Below are 19646 nucleotides of genomic sequence, written 5' to 3' on the forward strand. Positions count from 1 at the left end.
GCTTTATTTATGTAAACTAATATTACATAAACCAATATTTTATTGGCTTATTGGCTGACAAACTAGACTCTTTAAGAGGTACAGAAAGTCAGTTCATCTGTTGTAATTTATCACAAAACACTTCAATAACCGAATAAAATCTGTTACGTAAAATAGCATGGAAATGGGTTGGGGATGGAAGGAAATAATGTTCTAATTCATCTGACCTTAATTTTTTCATCCCTATGATAGAAAAATTCTATATACCCAAGGGAATTTATTGCTTTGAAAAGAATTTTACATCAGAAAAATGAGAGCTACTTATTATTAACTAGAATTTTACTACTCTGAATTCTACATGTGTATTACATAAAATGTGTTGTTAAACTTGGAAAGCTCCTGTTCCATCTGGAACATTCAAAAGAAACACTGTACTAGATTTCAATACATTACAACTCATTGGTACCATATTGTATTGGACTTTCCCATAAGGACTAAAGCATAAGGCATGGCTCCCCTCATCCTGAGTGATTACATTTTGCACATGATGCAAAGCTATTTCTGAGCGAAATGCCAGTGGTAAAATTTCAATTAAGAAGCAAAATAAAACCTTAAGTTCTAAGGTAGAAAGGAAATTATTAAGTTTTTTCCCCCTCTTAATTCATTGTTACTTCTTTGGGCATTATCATAATTTTTGAAAATCTGTTACTATTAAAGCTTGGCTTGCATATCGACCTTTAGGAATTAGCTACAAAATATTCAGGACTCCTCTTGAGACTTTGCAGAAATCGAACTCTGTATTAGTGAAGAAAGAGGGTACAATTTAAATACACACACACACACACATGCACAAATGAGGGCTTCAAAAAGTCATTAAAACATGGAATGCAAATATAATGGGATTTTTCCATGAACACTGTGAAGTATGAATACTTGAACAAGAAAGAAGGCCTTCCTTTGATTTTAACAACCTTCTGACGGCCTATAGAATGAAATACTGCTTACAGGACAAACTGTGTCCTGCTCTGACCATGCAGATGTCTACACCTGATGTCTCAGCCAAATGTAATCACAAAGTCCTGGCTCTTTTGTACTGGCTCAGTACTACAATGGTGCGGCTCTGCAGCCTGCTGGGACAGGAGGTGACATGTTGGTCTTCCAGGTTGACAATGAGAAACCACCAGCTGCAGGAAGACGGGGCTTCCTGCTCCGGTAAAAATGTACAACCTTGGGAACCCACCTGGGAAATTCTACTCTTGAGTTTTCGGAACCATGGCTAAGACTTGAGAGGTTTGATCTCTCTTGTCATGAAACGACTCTTTCAAAAACAGCTCATCCAAGAACGTTTCTCTCTGGCTGGTCCTCAGCTATTCACCCTTCAAAACAGTGGAAGGTTTCATCTCAGTCATTGATCTCTGGACTCAGGAAGGTGTCTGTTCTGGTGGGATCCCATTCCAGTAATATCTTATTCTTCTGAAACGGGTTACTTGTAACATTGTTTTGTGAGACATTCTCAGGTGTGCCTGTCTCTCCTGAGCCTCTAGAAGAGCAGGACTCTTGTTCTTCGATTGTATTAAGCCAGTGGTTCTCAACCTGTGGGTCGTGACCCCTTGGGAGTCGAACGACCCTTTGACAGGGGTTGCCTAAGACCATCAGAAAACACATACATATTTCACAATATATAATTACCTATTATTTTGTGATTAATCATGATGCTTTAATTATCTTCAATTTATAACAATGAAACTCCATCCTGCATATCACATATTTACATGACGATCCATAACAGTAGCACAATTACAGAAATGAAGTAGCAACGCAAATAATTTTATGGTTGGGGGTCACCACAACATGAAGAACTGTACTAATGGGTCACGGCACTGGGAAGGTTGAGAACCACTGTATTCAACAATTCAGAAAGAGTTACTGAGTTACCAATTGAGTAATGCACTCTACAGTAGCATAAATATATCTTAAGGAACGATAGCATTCATGACAATATAGACCCCTTCCTTACTTCAGCAATACCAAGTGCTTGCTGAAGGCCATCTATTACACTGGCCTTCAGTGGTGTGACAAGGGCTTGCAGGACAACCTTAGGGCCGTGGAAAGAAGAACTATGCTACCACAAGCTTAGATGCTACATCTGAAAGTCCAAGCTGAGAACTACCTCTTCCTGAAAGCACTGAAAGGACCCCAAGAAATTAGCTATCCAGCTGTTCTAGATCCTGAAAGGAATTCTTCTGGGAAAGATGAATCAGGAGATCCCAGCCACGGAGAGCAGCTACCTGGGAGTAGTAAATAGTGCAAATGTGGGCAAAGCAGCACAGCTCACTGACATCTGGTTTTGCTCATCATCTTGATGCAAATCATCTATCGATCCTTGCATTGAAACTATGGCCCTGAACAAAGTCACATTCCATCAGTATTTACCCCATTTTATTTAAGCCTGGGCGTTCTACAATCCTGAGCAGATCAGAGTTACTTTCATATTATAACATTTACCATCTATCTTTTGTGTTTGATGAGAAAAAGTCTGTAGCCTTATGTAGTAGTCACATAATCTGGTGCCAACTTGAGACTATTAAGAGTGAGGGGTGGAGTTTAGGTCTGTCAATCAGGTTGCAGCTTGATGGCCTCACTTGCAGGCACTAGCTCACTGGAGGTGGGACACATACACACTCTCTGTGAGACATTCTTGCTGTCAAGACACATGGAGCCATGCTGATGAAGCCAGAGCCCTGGAGCTGGAGGATCCACGAGGAGACCCGCACCAGTGCTGAGATGCTTCCACCACCACTGGATCCACAGGATTTTCCACCCACTGGCCTGTGACCTTCCTGAATTTGGCATCATTACATGTGTTATGTGAGTCTGAAGAGGAATTTATAAACTTGTATCGGATATATGGGCTAATATCAGTTTTATGGACTTGATCTAGACTGGGTTGGGATGTTTTCTCAATATACAATTTCTCTTTGATATAAAGTTATCTCTTACACACAGATGAATGTCTCTGGATTTGTTTCTCTAGTCAACCTAGACTAACACAGTCTATAAATCATAGCGCATGTTATTTAATTATAGACGGTTAAGGTTACTATGTGTAGAGGTTACCTTTAGAGATTTAAAACAAAGATGACTGACACACTGCTCAGAAATATCATCAATGTTTAGATTTTGACACATTTCCTTATTAGACCTGAACCTTCTTTCTCCAGTAATTTTGTCTCAAAATTCACATTGCCCTGTATTTACCTCAGAATGTAGGCTCTTTCCTAATTAAGAATAGGTAACAATGAAAAGGAATCCTTAATAGGATTTCAGTAGCTCCATAAGGGAGTTTTATAGAATTTATTTTTCTCGAGGATTCATGAGTCCTCTGAAATTATGGGCAATTTTCTTTCTTTCTTTCTTTTTAAAATCATCTTATTGGGGGCTTGAACAACTCTTATCACAATCCAAACATCCATCCATCGTGTCAAGCACATTTGTACATTTGTTGCCATCATCATTGTCAAAACATTTGCTTTCTCCTTGAGCCCTTGGTATCAACTCCTCGTAATTTTCTATAGTATATTTTATGTACTATTCTGTGAAAAAAAAAGGATGTGTTACTTAAAGCTGTCACCAGTTAAGGAAATGATGGCCACGTAGATTCTGTGTCCATTTCTCATTATGTACCATTCACTCTTCTGTTCAAGACTACAATGTCCTGGATATCCAACTAGATTCCTTAAGAAACTAAGCACACATAGGAGGTGCTTTCTAAACATTCTTGAGGTGTAGTGGGGGGCGGGGGATGAAATGAAAATATTGTGGAATTTTTCCATGGAATTTTGAATGTCCTCCATCATTGACAGCCATCATTAGCATCATTAACAGCTGCTGGCATTAATCACGTGATCGAGGGGCCAAGTTTTCAATTTCTTCATGGGTGCATAACACAATGTATACGTGACTTCCAAGACCCCTTCCAGTGCTGGCAATCTAAACTCTCGCCTCCGTCTCCCCATGCAGTCCTGGAGAGAAGAAAACACAGAGCAGGACCCTTGGACCTGTGACCCACCTCCAGGCCATTCGGGCTTACTTCCCCTGGAGACCTAGGAGATACTGTAAGGGAATCTGCCTGTCCAAGCCCTTCATTTCACACAGGCTTTCTGATTGATTGGTTGATTATTGACTGGCATCCATGTGTGATGATACCATCACTCTTTGTAACACTAACATCCAGTTTTAACTTTATCCTTCTAAAGTTGGCTAAGAAAGAAAAAAACATCTTTGACCCGCATGTCAGCTCTGGGTGCCAGCACAGTGGTTCGCCACTCTCCACGGCTCAGCTGGATTGCCACAAGCTGCCCTTGAGGTTGTGTTTCGGGGACTCTTCCGAATTCCTCTCGCTCTGGTTCTAATTACCACACTTCACTCTGCCCAACCCCGCGGGGGTTACTGTGCTGCCTCCCCCGCTAGCTGCACAGAACCACGTCTAGCGTCGATGGAGAGATGATTCATTCACTTCTTTGCACTTGGCGTGGAGGCTCGCTCAGCCCTTGCCCACATGGAAGACCAGTCTTCACCTTAGTGAAGGGAGACCCCAGACAGTCTTGTGCCTGTACATTTTTGTGACTAGGCTTTGTCTGCGGCTTCAAATTCTTCACACCTCTTCTGGGAACTCAACTTAAAACTGCACTGTTGTCCAGTTGATGCTGACTCACAGTGACCCTCCCGGGTTGCGTAGAACAGCTAGTGGGAGGCTGTAAAAATGTACAGATGGTCACTTTCCCCCCCCTCTACGGAGCAGCTGGTGGTTTTGAACTGCTACCCTTCAGGTTAACAGTCCTACGGGTTTTTTCCTCGGTGCTGGCAGAACTCACTCGTCTCTGAGAACTCAGCGCCGGCTTGATTCTTGTTCCTGTGACTCGGTGGAGCAGCTGTTGCCCTTTCAATGTTTGATAACTGCCAGGCCTTCGGTAACTATAAAAGCGGCACCCTGCTACAAGCTACGATGTATTCCTGAGAACTGGAGCCTGCCACACAGATCCAGACTCAAAGCTGCTCCAAACCTCGGCTCTGCTTCCTAGATGACTGTCATTTTCCTGATCTAGCCCACAGCTAAGTCTTTTTTGTTTGTTTGTTTGTTTGTTTTATTTTTTTTATTTTATTTTTCCACAGCTAAGTCTTAAGGAGAGGTCTCTATTCACCATCTCTGGGTTCTAATCCCCACTGCCATGGCTACACAGAATTTAGTGACAGACTTCATGATGGGAGGGGCGGTTAAGGAAGTGAACAAGTTGAAATGCCAATGAGAAATGCTCAGGACTGAGTCGTGTATCAAGACGTGGTACAAAGTTCTGTCAACGCTGCTAACAAATGCCCTCAAGGCACACGGCTCTGCTCTACACTTCAATCGGAAGGCATTCCGATTGAGCAACGTGGTCAGCAAACCCAGTTCCCTGAAATTGGATGCGAGAGGAAACCCATCCCTACCCAGAGCCTCCCCACTCCGAAAGCCTCAGCCCAAAGGTACCCAGCTCCACTTCCAAGCATCAGCCAGCTCATCTCCTTTTCCCTATTAAGGGCCTTGCGACACAAGGCAGCCTCCTGCGCTGAGGCACTGGGCTTTGCTTGCTCCGTGGATTGGGAAATCCATCACTCTCTTCCAGGATCCGGCTCCTGGGTTCTGTTGCCGCTCCTCTGATGTGACAGCTGCCATCTGGATCTGGGGGTTCACTGTGCAGGAAGCGTTCTGGGTGCCAGAGGACATGCTCCACTTTTGGCTCTGGCGAGTAACGCGATCCCCTTCTTGTTTCTCAGAGGGCTCACGTTATCCACAGCAGGAAGGTACTGTAGGGAATCCTGTTCACCTTCACTCACAGTCCATCTTCACAGTACCTTCCCCAGCTTCCCCAGACCCGAGCATGGGAAGGTCCTTGGGTGGGAGTTTGAGATTTGAGTTTGAGTCACATTAAAAAAAGTAAAAACAAATACAAAAAAACACTGCCCCTGCACAGCTTCATAAAACAGAGCCATTTTCTTTAGCAACCTTTTAAGGGTTTAAGATCCTGTATACATGGGCACCAACTCCACTGCCACGCTGCTTCTTAGTGACCCTGTATAGAACTGCTCCTTACACTATGCAACTTTCTGGGAGCAGAGAGCCTCAGGTTTCTCCCACAGATCAGGCAATGGTTTTGAAGCACTGACCTTGTTGTCAGCAGCTTGGTGTTCAACACACAGCACCACCAAGGCTCCTCAACATGCTCACACTCACTACCATTGAGAAGGTGGCCTTACAGGAATCGGCAGAACTGCCCCTGTGGGTTTCTGAGACTAATTCTTTAGGGGAGTAGGAAGCCAAGTCTTTCTCATAAAACATACACATAAGAAGGCAATTATTTAAAATTAAATATTAATCATCACTACCCCATAAATCAGAAGCCCCTGGTAGTGGTGTAGTTAGGCATTGGGCTGCTCACCACAAGGTTTGAAACTACCAAGTGCTCCATGATAGAAAGACACAGCTTTCTACTTCTGTGAAGAGTCACCGTCTCTGAAACTCACAGGGCCAGTTCTAACCTGCCCTGTGGGGTTGCTAGGAGTCGGCATCCATTCAATGGCAGTTAATTGGTTTTTGTGTTGTTTTTATCCTTCCTTCCCTGGAGTCCTTTGAGATGGCAAAGAGTTAAGCAGTGTAGTTAAGTGGACTTGAACTCAAAGGTTCGAGCCACTGACCTTTTTGAGTTCAAGTCCACTTGCTGCACCTCTAAAGAAAGGGCTGCAGATCTACTGCTGGGGCAGAGAAAGCAGTCACTGATGACTTTATGAAGCACAGTTCTCTCCTGACACACATGCAGCCCACCTGACTCAGAGTTGACTCAGCAGAAACCAGTGTGACTGTTGGATTTTCTTCTCTAGCTGCAGTCCCGGGTCCCATGTCTTCCTAAGGCACAACAACTTAGTCCCTCACGTGATAAGCACACTGTGGACTTGAGTTTTCTAGAACTTCATCCACAGGCATCACTAGTGCAAAAGCAAGGAAAATACAGTTTTATTTCACTTTTCCGTAAATGATCATAATTAAATGATTAGGCCTGCTTCCACACTGTCCTCATCAGAAATGACCCTGGGAACAGGGGACAAGACTCTTCTCAGTAATAATGACTTGTCCTAGTTGCACTATAGAGACAGAAGCCAGGTGAACTTGGACTAGGAACAGAGACTAGCAAGGTACCATCAAAGTTGGTAAACTTCACATTTTTGCATTCTTAATGAGGGTAAAGATAGAGGAAAGTTGAAGTTCTGAATTTTTTTCCCAGCTGTGCTTATGCTAACCACGTCAAAACTCTGATTTTAGAGTATCCCTTTTACGGAATTTCACCTGGCTTTCCTGGTCAACTTAATTTGGTAAAATGCAGTGTTGATTAAATAGTGTCATCAGAGTGTCACAATGTGCCACACGGCTCAGGCCTGCTTCATCTTCCCCATCACGACCATGCCTGAACCCATTGCTGCAGTCATTGTGCCAATTCCTGTTTTGTTGAGGGCTTTCCTTTTATAAACTCACCCTCTACTTTCCCAAGCATGATATACTTCTGCAGCTTTCCTGAGAAGGCATCCAAAGTACAAAGTGAGACCAAATCTCACCAACCTTGGAGGAATCTGACTCACTTCTTCCAACACAGATGTGTTTCTTCTCCTGATCGTCCATGGAATATCCGGTATTCGTGACCAACGCTAAAATTCAACGTCAACAATTCCTTATGTTCCTTAAGCATGATCCAGCTTTCACAAGCACATAGGTGATTGAAAATACCAAGAAGCACCTTAGTCCGCAGAGTAATATCTTTGCTTTTTAATACTTTAGGGAGGTCTATTGCCGCAAATCTTTCCAACACAAGACATCATTTGATTTCTTCACTGCTAGTTTTTTTTTCATTTAAATACATTTATTTCTTGCAACTTTGCTCTGTTTAGAGGATGCCATTTTGTTCAATAACGAGAACAATCTTAAGGGAGGGAGAGGGTTGTTGGCTGCTTTAATGGATGGAAGAGGATAGGAGGGAAACACACATTCAGAGCGGGGTCTGCTGCCTGGGCCTGACTGGCTAATCCAGGAACACAGGCTCCGCAGAGAGCATGAGGGGGTCCACTAAGGGATACACAGGGTCTCCTCCTCCAAATTACAGTGGGCAGACCAGCTGACCTAGGAGCTAGCTGAGAGACACAGGAGAGGCCCCCCGGCAAGAGAAAACGCATGCACTCAAAACGCAGTCCCTCTGGTGAGGCCGGCCCGAGACCGCACTTCCCCGAGAGAGAACCCCCGCGGCAGGCCTGGAGAAGCCTCACTTTAAGATCTTACTCTCAAACTGCTTGGCACTCCCCCACTTGCGGATGCACTTGAGACAGTAGGCGTGGCTGCAGTTGGACAGGATCCCAAAGCGGCGCTCCTTGGGGTTGGCCTTCTCATCGGAGACCACCTCCATGCAGACACCACACACCATGTCCTTGCTGCGCTGGATGCCAAAGGAGAGCTCCATGTCCTTCTCGTGGGCCTCGATGCACGATCTGACGTGTTGTGAGCGCTGGGCAGCGTCCGTGGGGTGCAGCACCTGCAGCCCACACAGGTCACAGGAGTCCCTGTGGAGGTACACACAGTTCTCCCTGTAGCAGCACTCGCCCACCGAGGCGTAGGGCACAGCTGCTTCTTGGTGCCCACGGACTGCTCTTTCTCCAATTGCTCAGTGGTCGCTGAGCCCTGCGGGGAGGCTTCAGGGCAGGCCGGGCAGTCAGGCCACAGGAGGGCTGTCCAGGGACAAACGCCACAGCATTCGCCCAGTCCTCTGCACCTGCCCCGACAGCAGCAAAGCTTGGACTGCTCGACTCCACTTCACCGACACTCACCTCGGCAAGTGGTCCAACTCCAGGTGGGAGGCCAGCCGACCCAGGATAGAAGGCTTTGCAGCCGGACCTACAGAGCCCGCTTCTTCCTTCTCGGGCTTGCTGTGTTCATGCCTGCAGTGGTCGCCGTAAATGCAGTACCCTCACTGGAAGTACTTGCACAGGACCCCGTAGGGGCTGTCGGAGAGGTCCTGTGTGTAGCGACAGTCATCGCCTTCCTTACAGACGCTGTGAATGAAGTACCTGCAGGTGACCTGTTTGGTCCAGCCGCTGCTGCTGCCTCCCCTGCCCCCAGCCCCCAGCCCCCTGGGCCTGCAAGGTGACAGTGGAGATAGGGGTGGGGGAGGCCGCTGCCGCTCCTGCTCCAGATGTGGCTGTTGTTCCCGGAGCTGCAGCCTCCGCCATTACTGCTTATCCCACACAACCTTCACTGCTGCTTTTAGGGACATTGAAATTAAATCCCGTAGGAACTCCAATATACTCCCCATTTATCATTCTGTGGCTTATGGGTCTTGCTGTGATTATTGTTCCCTTCTTCATGTTGAGCTACAATCCACACTAAAGGATGCACCTCTTGCCTAGTGTAATTACTCATAGCAACCTCTTTACTTTCTCTCAAAAACGCCCTTAGATGGCTGCAGACTTTCAGTTAACGAGATATAAGATAAATTTGTTTGCTTTGCCCAGTGTGACAAAAGGCCATCCCAGAAACACCTGACATCACCCTGAATAAGGCTAAATGATTAGTAGTAGTCGATTCTATAGAATAATATATACTATATATAATATAGTATAGTGTACAGTGTAGTAATAGTATTATAATAGTCAACTGACTGGTGCTTACATTCACTGTGAATTCTAGAACATTCTGAGATTGTTAACATTACTGAGACTACAAAGAGGCACCACATTAATGTAAATGTATTTGTGGAGCAGTTTAAATCGTTCAGTGAAATTTATTCTAGAGATGATTGCCTTAAGCAAATTACCTTTTTGGCTTTTTGCTAGAAAAATGTACAGATCTGTATCACCATAAACTATTTCCACTTTATCATGTTTCCTGGGATAAAATTGCAATTTTGATTTTGTCAATAACATGGGAAAAGACACAAAAAAGACTGGTTAGAGAAGACTGTTTAAGAACATTGTTCAAATTTGTGTTTGGAGAAGAAACCACAAACGAGAAGAGAAGAGAAGAAAAAGGAAAAAGAGTTTGAACATGATTAGCAATGAACCAGAACAGATCATGCTGGGGAAAAGATTAGTGGGCTTATACTGATTTTCCAGACTCTAAACTCTCCCCAAATTCAATTATCAATCTAATTACAACTTTAATTGTTAAACAATCAACCAGATTATGGTTTGTTGCTGGGCATTAAGTTTCCTGCTTATTCATAAACCCGTCTGCCTGCCGGTGTTAAGTCCTCCATATCACCCTATGCCTAGTCTGCCATGCTCTTTCGTACATTCTGCATTACTGTTCACAGTATACCTGAAGCTAGGCAATCTACAAACACAACTCTTCAAATCCAAATCTACATAGGAACCTAACTAGGAAAGGATTTGTGACAGGGAGGGAAAGGGACTAGGGCCATGGGTCACCAATCCCATAGTATGTCTGACTAAATAATAGTTCTTTCAAATGATCTTCAAAAAGTGGATTGTGTGGTCAGGTGAATTGGGAAATCTTGTAATTCATATTGTAGTCTTTTTGCAGATTTGAAAACCCAGTTGAATAAAAATAAGTTAAAACCTGCTGTCATGAATGTGTCTGGGTAGTTTAGTTTGACCCATAATTTCCCTAATATATTTACTGCATATAGCTTTATAAATGCTAACCATCTGCAGGTTTGAAGAATTAATAAAAAGGTAATGGGGAAAAGAGAGAAGGATGCTGTCAGGATCCCTTGTGAAAAACAGGGAGTTATGTAGCTGTTCAATAGACCTAGGGGGTAAATGCATTTGTGAACCCAAACCTTCAGAGATTGACAAGTGGTGGCATTTTGGTTGCACAGCTACCCAGGAAAGGGGGCTCAGACCCTGCCTGAATACTTCATCTGACGCTTGTGGTTTCCTCCAGACAGAGCTGGTTTTTGTAGAAGACAGGCCAAAGCCTGACTTTCGACATATTAAAAAAAAGAAAAGTTAAAGTTTATATATATATATACGGGATACATATCTCAAATAAAATTGTATGGGACTGAAATTTATACTGCCAGCAGTTTGAAGCAAATGTAATAACATTTTAAAGTAGCATTACAAGATTTATTTTTACATACTTAAAATTCAAAAACACTTCAGAGAATTCTGGAAATGGAAAATGTTTACTTTTGAAGCACTCAACTATGTTTTGGTTCCACACTGAATCATAAAAGAATTCATGAAGCATGCCTAACATGTGGTTCTCAGAGTCTGTTTTATAAAGGCAGTTTTCAAATAATTCAACTGATAAAAGAAGACAAACAATCCTCTATTATCTTAGATTATGCATAAAAATGGCCTCAAAAATGACTTAAAAGAGTCAATAATGAACAAATGCTGTATAAAATCACTATGTTTCACACATCCATCAAGTAGCATTTGTTTGATATCACACCAAACTATGATAAATCTCATTTTCCTAAGGTGGATGCTGAAAGACTGAATATACAAAAAGACAATGGCCACCACATAGAAAATTAGAATTCTGGCCCACAGCGTGTAACAACCAATCTAGGAAGCTAAAGGATCATTCTCGTAATAACAAGTTTATAATGACCAGGGCACAATTAAAAACAGACTGTCAGAATGCAATGCTCTCCTAAGCAATTGTCTCAGAATTCCATCTATTTAGCTGAATTACAGCCTCCCCATGCCAACAGCCTTCCAATGACATGCTTTGACTTTTCCTTTTATCTCCTGACTATTCAGTGTTCCTACCCACTGCCTGCCTTTGAGTCTTTGCTGCAAACAAGTCATGGTGGTTGACTCTCTTTTCTAGAAAGCGCCGAATGGTCTCTGTTCTTATTTAGGCATTCAGAGTTCATTTCCAAAAACACGATAACAGTAGAGTCCTCACTAGCACTGAAGAAAGTAACCTGGAGTTTGTCCTGATTGTGTAAGTCCAGTTACTTTAATTAAGGCTCAGTTTCTCTAAGACTCACTTGTCTTATCTGTCAAGTGGGTAGGTAAAGTGTTTCCACTGCACAGGAAAGTAGAAAAAACCAAATCTGACAGAAGGGCTACAAAAACATAAAACTAATTTAATTGTATTTCCCAATGAGCTGTTTTATAGGTATAGTGGTAGAAGTGTACACAAATTATTATTTTAAAGTATCGCATGCTATTATCTTAAGAGAAGTCACCATGGCTTATTTGAAACATTTTGTTTCTTAAACAAAATAAATCTTCATAGCGTACTCTTAAGATTGTTGCCCATATAACAAAGAACAATGAACACTCAGAATGACAAATATATTCTCTCTCTTCAACACATTGTGACATAAATTTTATGAAAAATATTATAGTAATTAATGATATGTTACTCTGTCTTCAGTTATTCTGAGGGTTAAGCAGAATCTCGAAGCAAGAACGATGCTGTCTGTAGACCTGTGGCTTTCAGGGCCCACACATGAACCATCAGCCAGCTCTATTGGAAAAGGAAAGCATACAGACACTGTCTTTTTCCTCAACCAAGTGACAAAGTGTTTCACGCTGTGAATATCTAACACGTTGTTTTGACAACTAGACAAATATTTATATTTTCTGCTATTCTAGTCAGGGAATAGTTCAACATTGTCTCAGTTGATTTAGTGCCAACTCAAGTCAATCTTTCGACATTTGTCCAGGTAACTGGACCACGAACACCTGGTGAAGACTTGTCACACATTACAGTGATATTCTTTATTGTCTCCATAGTTTTGGTTGGCAGAGGTGATGTTGAAAAGTAGATAAACAACACACAGATCCACTGAATTGTAACACTGGGAATATTAAATAAACTGTGTCATTGGATACACTTCACTAGAGTAAAGCCACTGAAAAGATTTTCCAGAATTTAAAACGAAGGGTGAAAAATGGATTATATAGCAAGTAGAGAGATGGGCCTTGGCACAGTTTTTTCATCCAGATGGATCTCAGCTACTGGGGTATAAGGAATATCAAGTCTAAGTCAAGATGAAAGAAATGTTTGGGATATGAATTAACTTGTAGTCCACAGGTTACCTGGGTAATATCAAGAGACAGTTCAAAAGCAAAAACAAACCAAAACGCCCCTGCAACTCACTGCCAGCAAGTCAATTATGACTCGGAGTGACCGCGTAGAACTGATCCATTCAGTTTCTTTACAAGAGTAGCCGATCTTTACAAGTGTAGACGATTACAGAGCATCTGGTGGCTTTGAACTGCTTACCTTGTGGTTAGCAGCTCAATACATAGCCCACTCTGCCACCAGGGCTCCTTCTGGAGATGGTAGTACAATTAACACCAGCACTGTAGCCAATAAATCATTCAACAAAGAAACAATAATAGGAAAATTAAATTTCTGACTCCTAATTCCTCTCAGATCATATTTCAGGCAACTTAAATGCTGAGAATTTGGACAGCCTTTTCCTCCCAAGTTTCAATATAGACAAAATGGAAAACAAAAAGATATCCATTTCACACACTCCCATTTATGCACATCCTCATCTTTTTCTGATTACCTTTTGGTTTAGGGGCTCATGCCATGTAGCTGATTAATAATTTTAGGCCAAGCACATTTCTAATTGTAACTGATCATTGGTGTTATAATTATGTTCAGTTACTATGAAAGTCATTTCTTATGCCTCATTTGCTTAAGTTTCCAGCTTAAAAGATCAAGTTTCTTGAGTTTCAAGATTGAAGATGTAATTATATTCTATGAACCACAGTCTCTTTGATCATCTAAAATTATATTATTTTGCAGAATGTGGTTTGCTCCAATCATAGTTTATTGGAGTTGAAACACATGTCAAAAGTTAGTGGAATCAGTTAAGATTAGCAATTTGATACACTGGCTATTTAGTTTTTGAAACACGTGAGAAATTATCAAGGAAAGAAATTAAGAGAATAAATAAGACTAGTGATGTCCTTAATTTTAAATAATAATTCACAGTGTTTTTAATAAATGGGGCTTTTTGCCTTTTGGAATGGTGGAAAATATAAGAGGAAGTTCACCAGAACACAAAAAGAGAAAACTCAGCATTTAGTGAGGAACATTGTCAAGGGAAGTGGTTAGACTAACTTTTTTGAGCAGCTTTGGCTAGATTCACTGAAGGTAAGGCACCATCCAGGCAAAAATAACAAAGACAAGCCATCATGGTAAGGGGCACAGTGGCTATTTAACAGACTTTTTACACACACACAACTAAACACAATGAATAGCACAGTGGGGTGAGAATCCAGAACACTCATTTCAGAATCCTGATGGAAACAGAGGAAGCAAATATGGAAGTCAGCAAACTATGATGCTGTAAGAACACGAGGTCAGGAAGTCTCCTCAGAAATCCGTGACTTTCAGTTCAGATGTGGTATATGCACAACGGTCAATGTAAAGGCTCTCAAGAGCCAAGTGCTTTCGAAGGACCTACAGAGATTTTGGAAGATCAAATGCCTAGACTCTTTCATGAAACTTCTTAGTTAAATCTAGTATGGAGCTGAACATTTAGATTTCTTGACCCAAAATATTTTGAAAGCCTGTAAGATGTTGTTATGACTGTCAGTTAAAGGCAAGCCCATTTGCAATGGAATCCAAAGATGCCTCACTCTGGGCTCTTCTTGTGGCTGAACTGTTCTGATTCACCAGGTAGCCACTGGCTGATGCTCAGAAGTAAATCAACAGGGTTTTAACTGTTCTGATTCACCAGGTAACCACTGGCTGATGCTCAGAAGTAAATCAACAGGGCTTTCTTGGTCTTCATTTTGGAGGATCCAGTAAAATAGTCTAGTATCATGTTGCACTTGTGAGGTACCATGAAGTCGGTTCCCACCCACGGTGACCTTAGGCACAGCAGAACTAAACACGGCCTAGTCCTGCACCATCCCCATAGTCATTCTATGCTTGATCCCATTATTGCAGCCACGGTGTCAATCTATCTTATTGAAGACCTTCTTCTTTGTTGCTACCATTCTGCTTTACCCAGCGTGATGTCCTTTCCCAGAGATTGGTCTCTCCTGACAGCATATATAAGAGATGTAAGATGAAGTCTCGCCATGCTTGCCTTGAAAGGGCATTCTGATTGTACTTCTTCCAAGACAGATCGGTTTGTCCTTTTAGCAGATCATGGTACTTTCCATGGTCTTCAGCACCACAATTCAAATGCATGAGTTCTTCTTTGTCTTTTGTATTCAATGTCCAAGTTGGACATGCAGATGAGGCAGCTGAAAATGCCATGGTTTGAGGCAGGTGCAGCTTAGTTCTTAAAGAGCCATACTAGCTTTTCGATAATTCAGAGACCTGTCGGCATAGTGGTTTACATGTTTGGCTGCTAACCAGTAGGTCAGCAGTTGAAAACCACCAGCAGCTCCATTGGAGAAAGAGGGAGTTTTCTACAGCCATTCAGAGACTTACAAGAGCACTTCTATCCTGTCTGCAGGGACACTATGTATCCATATCAACTCCCTGGCAGTAAGGTTTTTAGTTTGTTTGCTCGTTTGTTTTTCTTTAAAGAGGTCTTGTGCAAATGTACCTAATACAGTGTCTTTTGATCTCTTGAATGCTGCTTGCATGAGAATTGACTATAGATCCTAGCAAGACAAAATCTTTCACAATGTCCATCTTGTCTCCATTTACCATGATGTTACCTATTGTTCCAGTGGTGAAGATTTTTGTCTTCTTCACATTGAGTTTTAATCGATACTGAATACTCCAATCCTTAATTTTCATCAGCAAGTGTTTCAAGTCCTCCTCACTTTCAGCTAGCAAGTTTGAGTTACCTGCATAGCACAGGTTGCTAACAAGCCTTCCTCCAGTACTGATTCTGCATTCTTCTTTATATAATCCAGTTTGTCTAATTATTTGCATTTGCTATGCATAAGGTTTTGTGTGCTACTTCCTCCAAAGTGGGCAGCGAAATCCTACTTCGTTGTCTGGTCTTAGTGTGGAAAACTCTGCTGAAACCTATTCACTATGAGTGACCCTGCTGGCCTTTAAAACAATAGTGACATTGCTGCCTACATCACAGTGAAACACAGGGTACCACAGCATGACAAACAGACCCAGGAGTGGTGGTGTCTAGTACAAGCAATAGTCAAGCCTTCACAGACAGATGGCCAGGCCTGAATGCCTGGTTCAGGAATTGAACCTGGGTCTCCCACATGGGAGGTGAATATTCTACTTCTGAACCACCAATAACTGAACATGAAGAAGAAATGGCTTCCTAAAATTTTAGTAGGGAGGAGCTTTCAATTCCATACCAGCTCTAAGCTAATTGCCACCTCCCCTCCACAACCTCCTTTAAGCTACTCTCTGATAGCAATCATGCCTCCCTCAGACTTTTCTTCCTTGCTGAGTTTGATAGCCCATTGCTGGGCTTTGATAGCCCATGACATCTCTTATCACAATCCACACATTTATCCGTTGTGTCAAGCACATTTGTACATTTGTTGCCATCATCATTTTCAAAGCATTTTCTTTCTACTTGAGCCCTTGATATCAGCTCCTCATTTCCCCCCTTCCTACCACACCTGCTCTCTCTCATAAACCTTGGTAAGTTATAGATTGCTTCTCAGCTAAATGGCTGCTGTTTATCTTCATGCCTTTAATACCCCAGACACTATATCTTTTGATAGCTGGGCACCATCAGCTTTCTTCACCCATTTGCTTATGCACCCATTTTGTCTTCAGCAATCGTGTAGGGAAGGTGAGCATCATCACAGAGTGCCAGGTTATTAGAACAAAGTGTTCTTGTGTTGAGGGAATACTTGAGTCAAGGCCAAATGAAATGTCTACTATTAATCAGAGTTTCTTAGCAGTAAGGCAAAAAGAGAAACACAATGTGGTTTGTCTTTTATCCCTCCATGTATATGTGTGTCAAATATGTGTTTATATGGATAAATATTATCACTATCTTTTACAGGCATTTATAAAAAATAGAAGCATCTTCAAATATCTGTTTTTAATACAAATCTTAAAGTAAAAATTATAAAGTAATAACATAATTCATGATTTCTAAGGTCATTTCAATGAGAACTGAAGTGATATAATCTATTCTTTTCTGACCATTTAAATTTAACTAAAGACAGTTTTATGATAACAGCAAGTTAACATGTCTCCTTAATTTTTTCAAATTCAGTTATTTTTTCTCTCTATCATATATATATTTATATAAAGCTTACAGTTAAAAGCTGAATCTCTTACTGACAATATCTAATGCAACATTTTTTTATTGTTGATCAGAGAGGATTCAGGTGAGCCACTTAAAAACTGATTTTTTTTTGTCATGGAAAAGAAGGTGTTTGATTTATCATTTTATCTTTATAGACAACCATTTGTCCTTTTGGTGACATGGTCATCAAGTATACTACTCACACTGCTCAAAAAGAGAAAAATAAAGTATTTGAAAGCATGATAGAACTAGAAAACCATTGTTTGGCAAACAATGCAGTAGTAATTGTAGCAGACAGAAGCCACAATTTGTGAGAAAATGCATGTTAAATAAGAGAACACTCGAATAGTCTTGGATAGTTGCATAGTCTAGAACTGTGAGGTCCCAGGAAATATTTTTACCTGGATTTTCTCTACATAAGATATCCACTAATTACAAAGAACAATACCCTTACAGCCAAGAAAACTGGCCGACTGCACCTTAGGGGAGGGAGCGTAGTTAGTATCAGGCAAAATGAGGCCCCAGACAATGTACCAACCAGGTCACAACACCCTTCTATAGTATTCTTGCCATGAAGGCTAACCACAATCAAAGTATTAGTAACATGAACAAAGTCAATTACAGGGCTATTTAAAAAAAATGACCAGCTAGTCATTTTCATAAGGGCAAACATTATAAAGAAAAAAGAAAAAGCAAAAATAAAATTGCAGCTTGCAATTCTGGAGTGAATAACCAACCACAATAAAGAAAATAATAGGAGAACGGAGAAAATTCAAACAAGACCTATATATTTGTTAACTATATCTTATCAACATTAGTTTGATACTTTTACTATGGTTCTATAATATCAGTATTAGATGATGCTGAAGAGAATATTGCAGAGTCTATAAATCATAATTTTGTAATATTTATATAAGCACATATGATTTCAAAATGAACTTTTCAAAACTGCTTAAAACCCTGGTTATCATTTTGTTAGACAGACTTTATAAATTATCTTACATCTATGGAAAACCTGGGCCAAAAAAATGTTTAGGGTAAATGTCGCTAAGGAGTCAAGAGACAGACTTAGGGAGGGCACTGATCAAGCATCTGTCTGGAAGGAGCATTGCTGTTCCACTGATTTGCCACAAAGAGTTGTGAGTTCCAAGGAGCCTGCAGAGCTGAGCAATTATCATGACATGAAATCATTACAATGATAATGAGAGCATTAGCAAATTAGACAGCTGAACCCACTCTTTTGGTGAACTTACCCACACAGACGGACATCTACAAATTCTATTTACAAGTTGCCATGAAGATAGATTGTACAAAGTACAGTAAGATCCCAGGGAAAAATCTTTTTTCACATATTGGCAGAACACATGGATAATTATGTGGATTTTGTAATTACTGGCTTAATGTCATAGTTAATGGGCTTAATGTCACCCTGGAAGAAGGTTTGCAGAACTTTGTTCTCAGCCAACTCTGTATAAACTGGCGATTTTCAGTGACATATTGGACAGAAATCCAATGGAACGGGGAACATCTGCCAAAGCTACAGTTGTCTTCTGTGACCCCACCATCAGAAACACAGACTTCTAGCAAGAGAGTAGGGTTTGGGCAAAGGTGGTCCCTTGTAGCTGTCAATGAATAGCCAAAGCAATCATGCTTTTTCCTTATGGGGCCAGATCTTTTGATCATACTTACTGCATTCCTCTCGGGCATCGTTCTCTCTGCTCTGCTCCCTCAACACGGCGTTGTTCTAGATGCTGGACTTAACCTCATTACAGCTACCCCCAAACATAACCTACTTTATGCCACTAGCTATTTGTGCCCATTTTCCATCTACTTGGAATGTTGCATTCCCAAGGCATCCATTTATTTTATCAATCAATAGTACTATATAGGGGGTGGAGAGGGGAAATAGTAACCTATAAAATAAATGTTACTAGATAAAATGGTAACATATAAAGAAAAAACATATAAAATATGTTTTTACTCTGTTCATGACACGAATTGTTCAAGCCAAAATCTATGAGGGATTATGTTGAACGTTTATTAGAACAAAGTGGCAGTCTCTCATTATGAAAACATAGAAAATTCACTTTTAACCCTTATTCAAGTTATTATTTTCCTTTGATTAAGGAAGTTGCTTGTGTTTACCAATTGCAGTGTCCTAATGACAAAGGAACCTAACGAATCTCTCCATAAACCAAAAGAAAATGACGATTACTGGTGAACTTACCCACACTTGGGTAGCCAGGCGTGGAAGGGTCTCCCCCTGGATTCAGTGACACCAGGAAGGCGTCTGAACCGAGATGTGTGGCCCTGGGCACATCGCAAGGATCGATATAGAGCAGAACGCCTCCGAATCCAGCCTTTTCCAGTAAGGAGAGCTACAAGAGGACAAAACAGTAACGATATTATGATTCAAAGTTCATACTGTGTCCGAGTTCAGAGAGG

The 19646-nt window shown here is 41.4% G+C and overlaps 1 protein-coding gene and 1 pseudogene across 1 annotated transcript in view; both read right to left on the reverse strand.

The window, feature by feature from the left end:
- The window catches only part of NAALADL2 (N-acetylated alpha-linked acidic dipeptidase like 2), a 779627-nt gene that overhangs the window by 513868 nt on the left and 246113 nt on the right, over positions 1–19646 (reverse strand). Inside the window, exon 5 of the mRNA XM_045294988.1 lies at positions 19429–19579. Within this exon, the coding sequence (XP_045150923.1) occupies positions 19429–19579 (151 nt within the window). The remainder of the gene's footprint in view (positions 1–19428; positions 19580–19646) is intronic.
- Positions 8322–9282, reverse strand: LOC101639115 (annotated as a pseudogene).

The sequence above is a fragment of the Echinops telfairi genome, unplaced genomic scaffold, assembly GCF_000313985.2.
Source record: "Echinops telfairi isolate 266 unplaced genomic scaffold, ASM31398v2 ScPeMD7_4225;HRSCAF=4972, whole genome shotgun sequence".
NCBI lineage: Eukaryota > Metazoa > Chordata > Mammalia > Afrosoricida > Tenrecidae > Echinops > Echinops telfairi.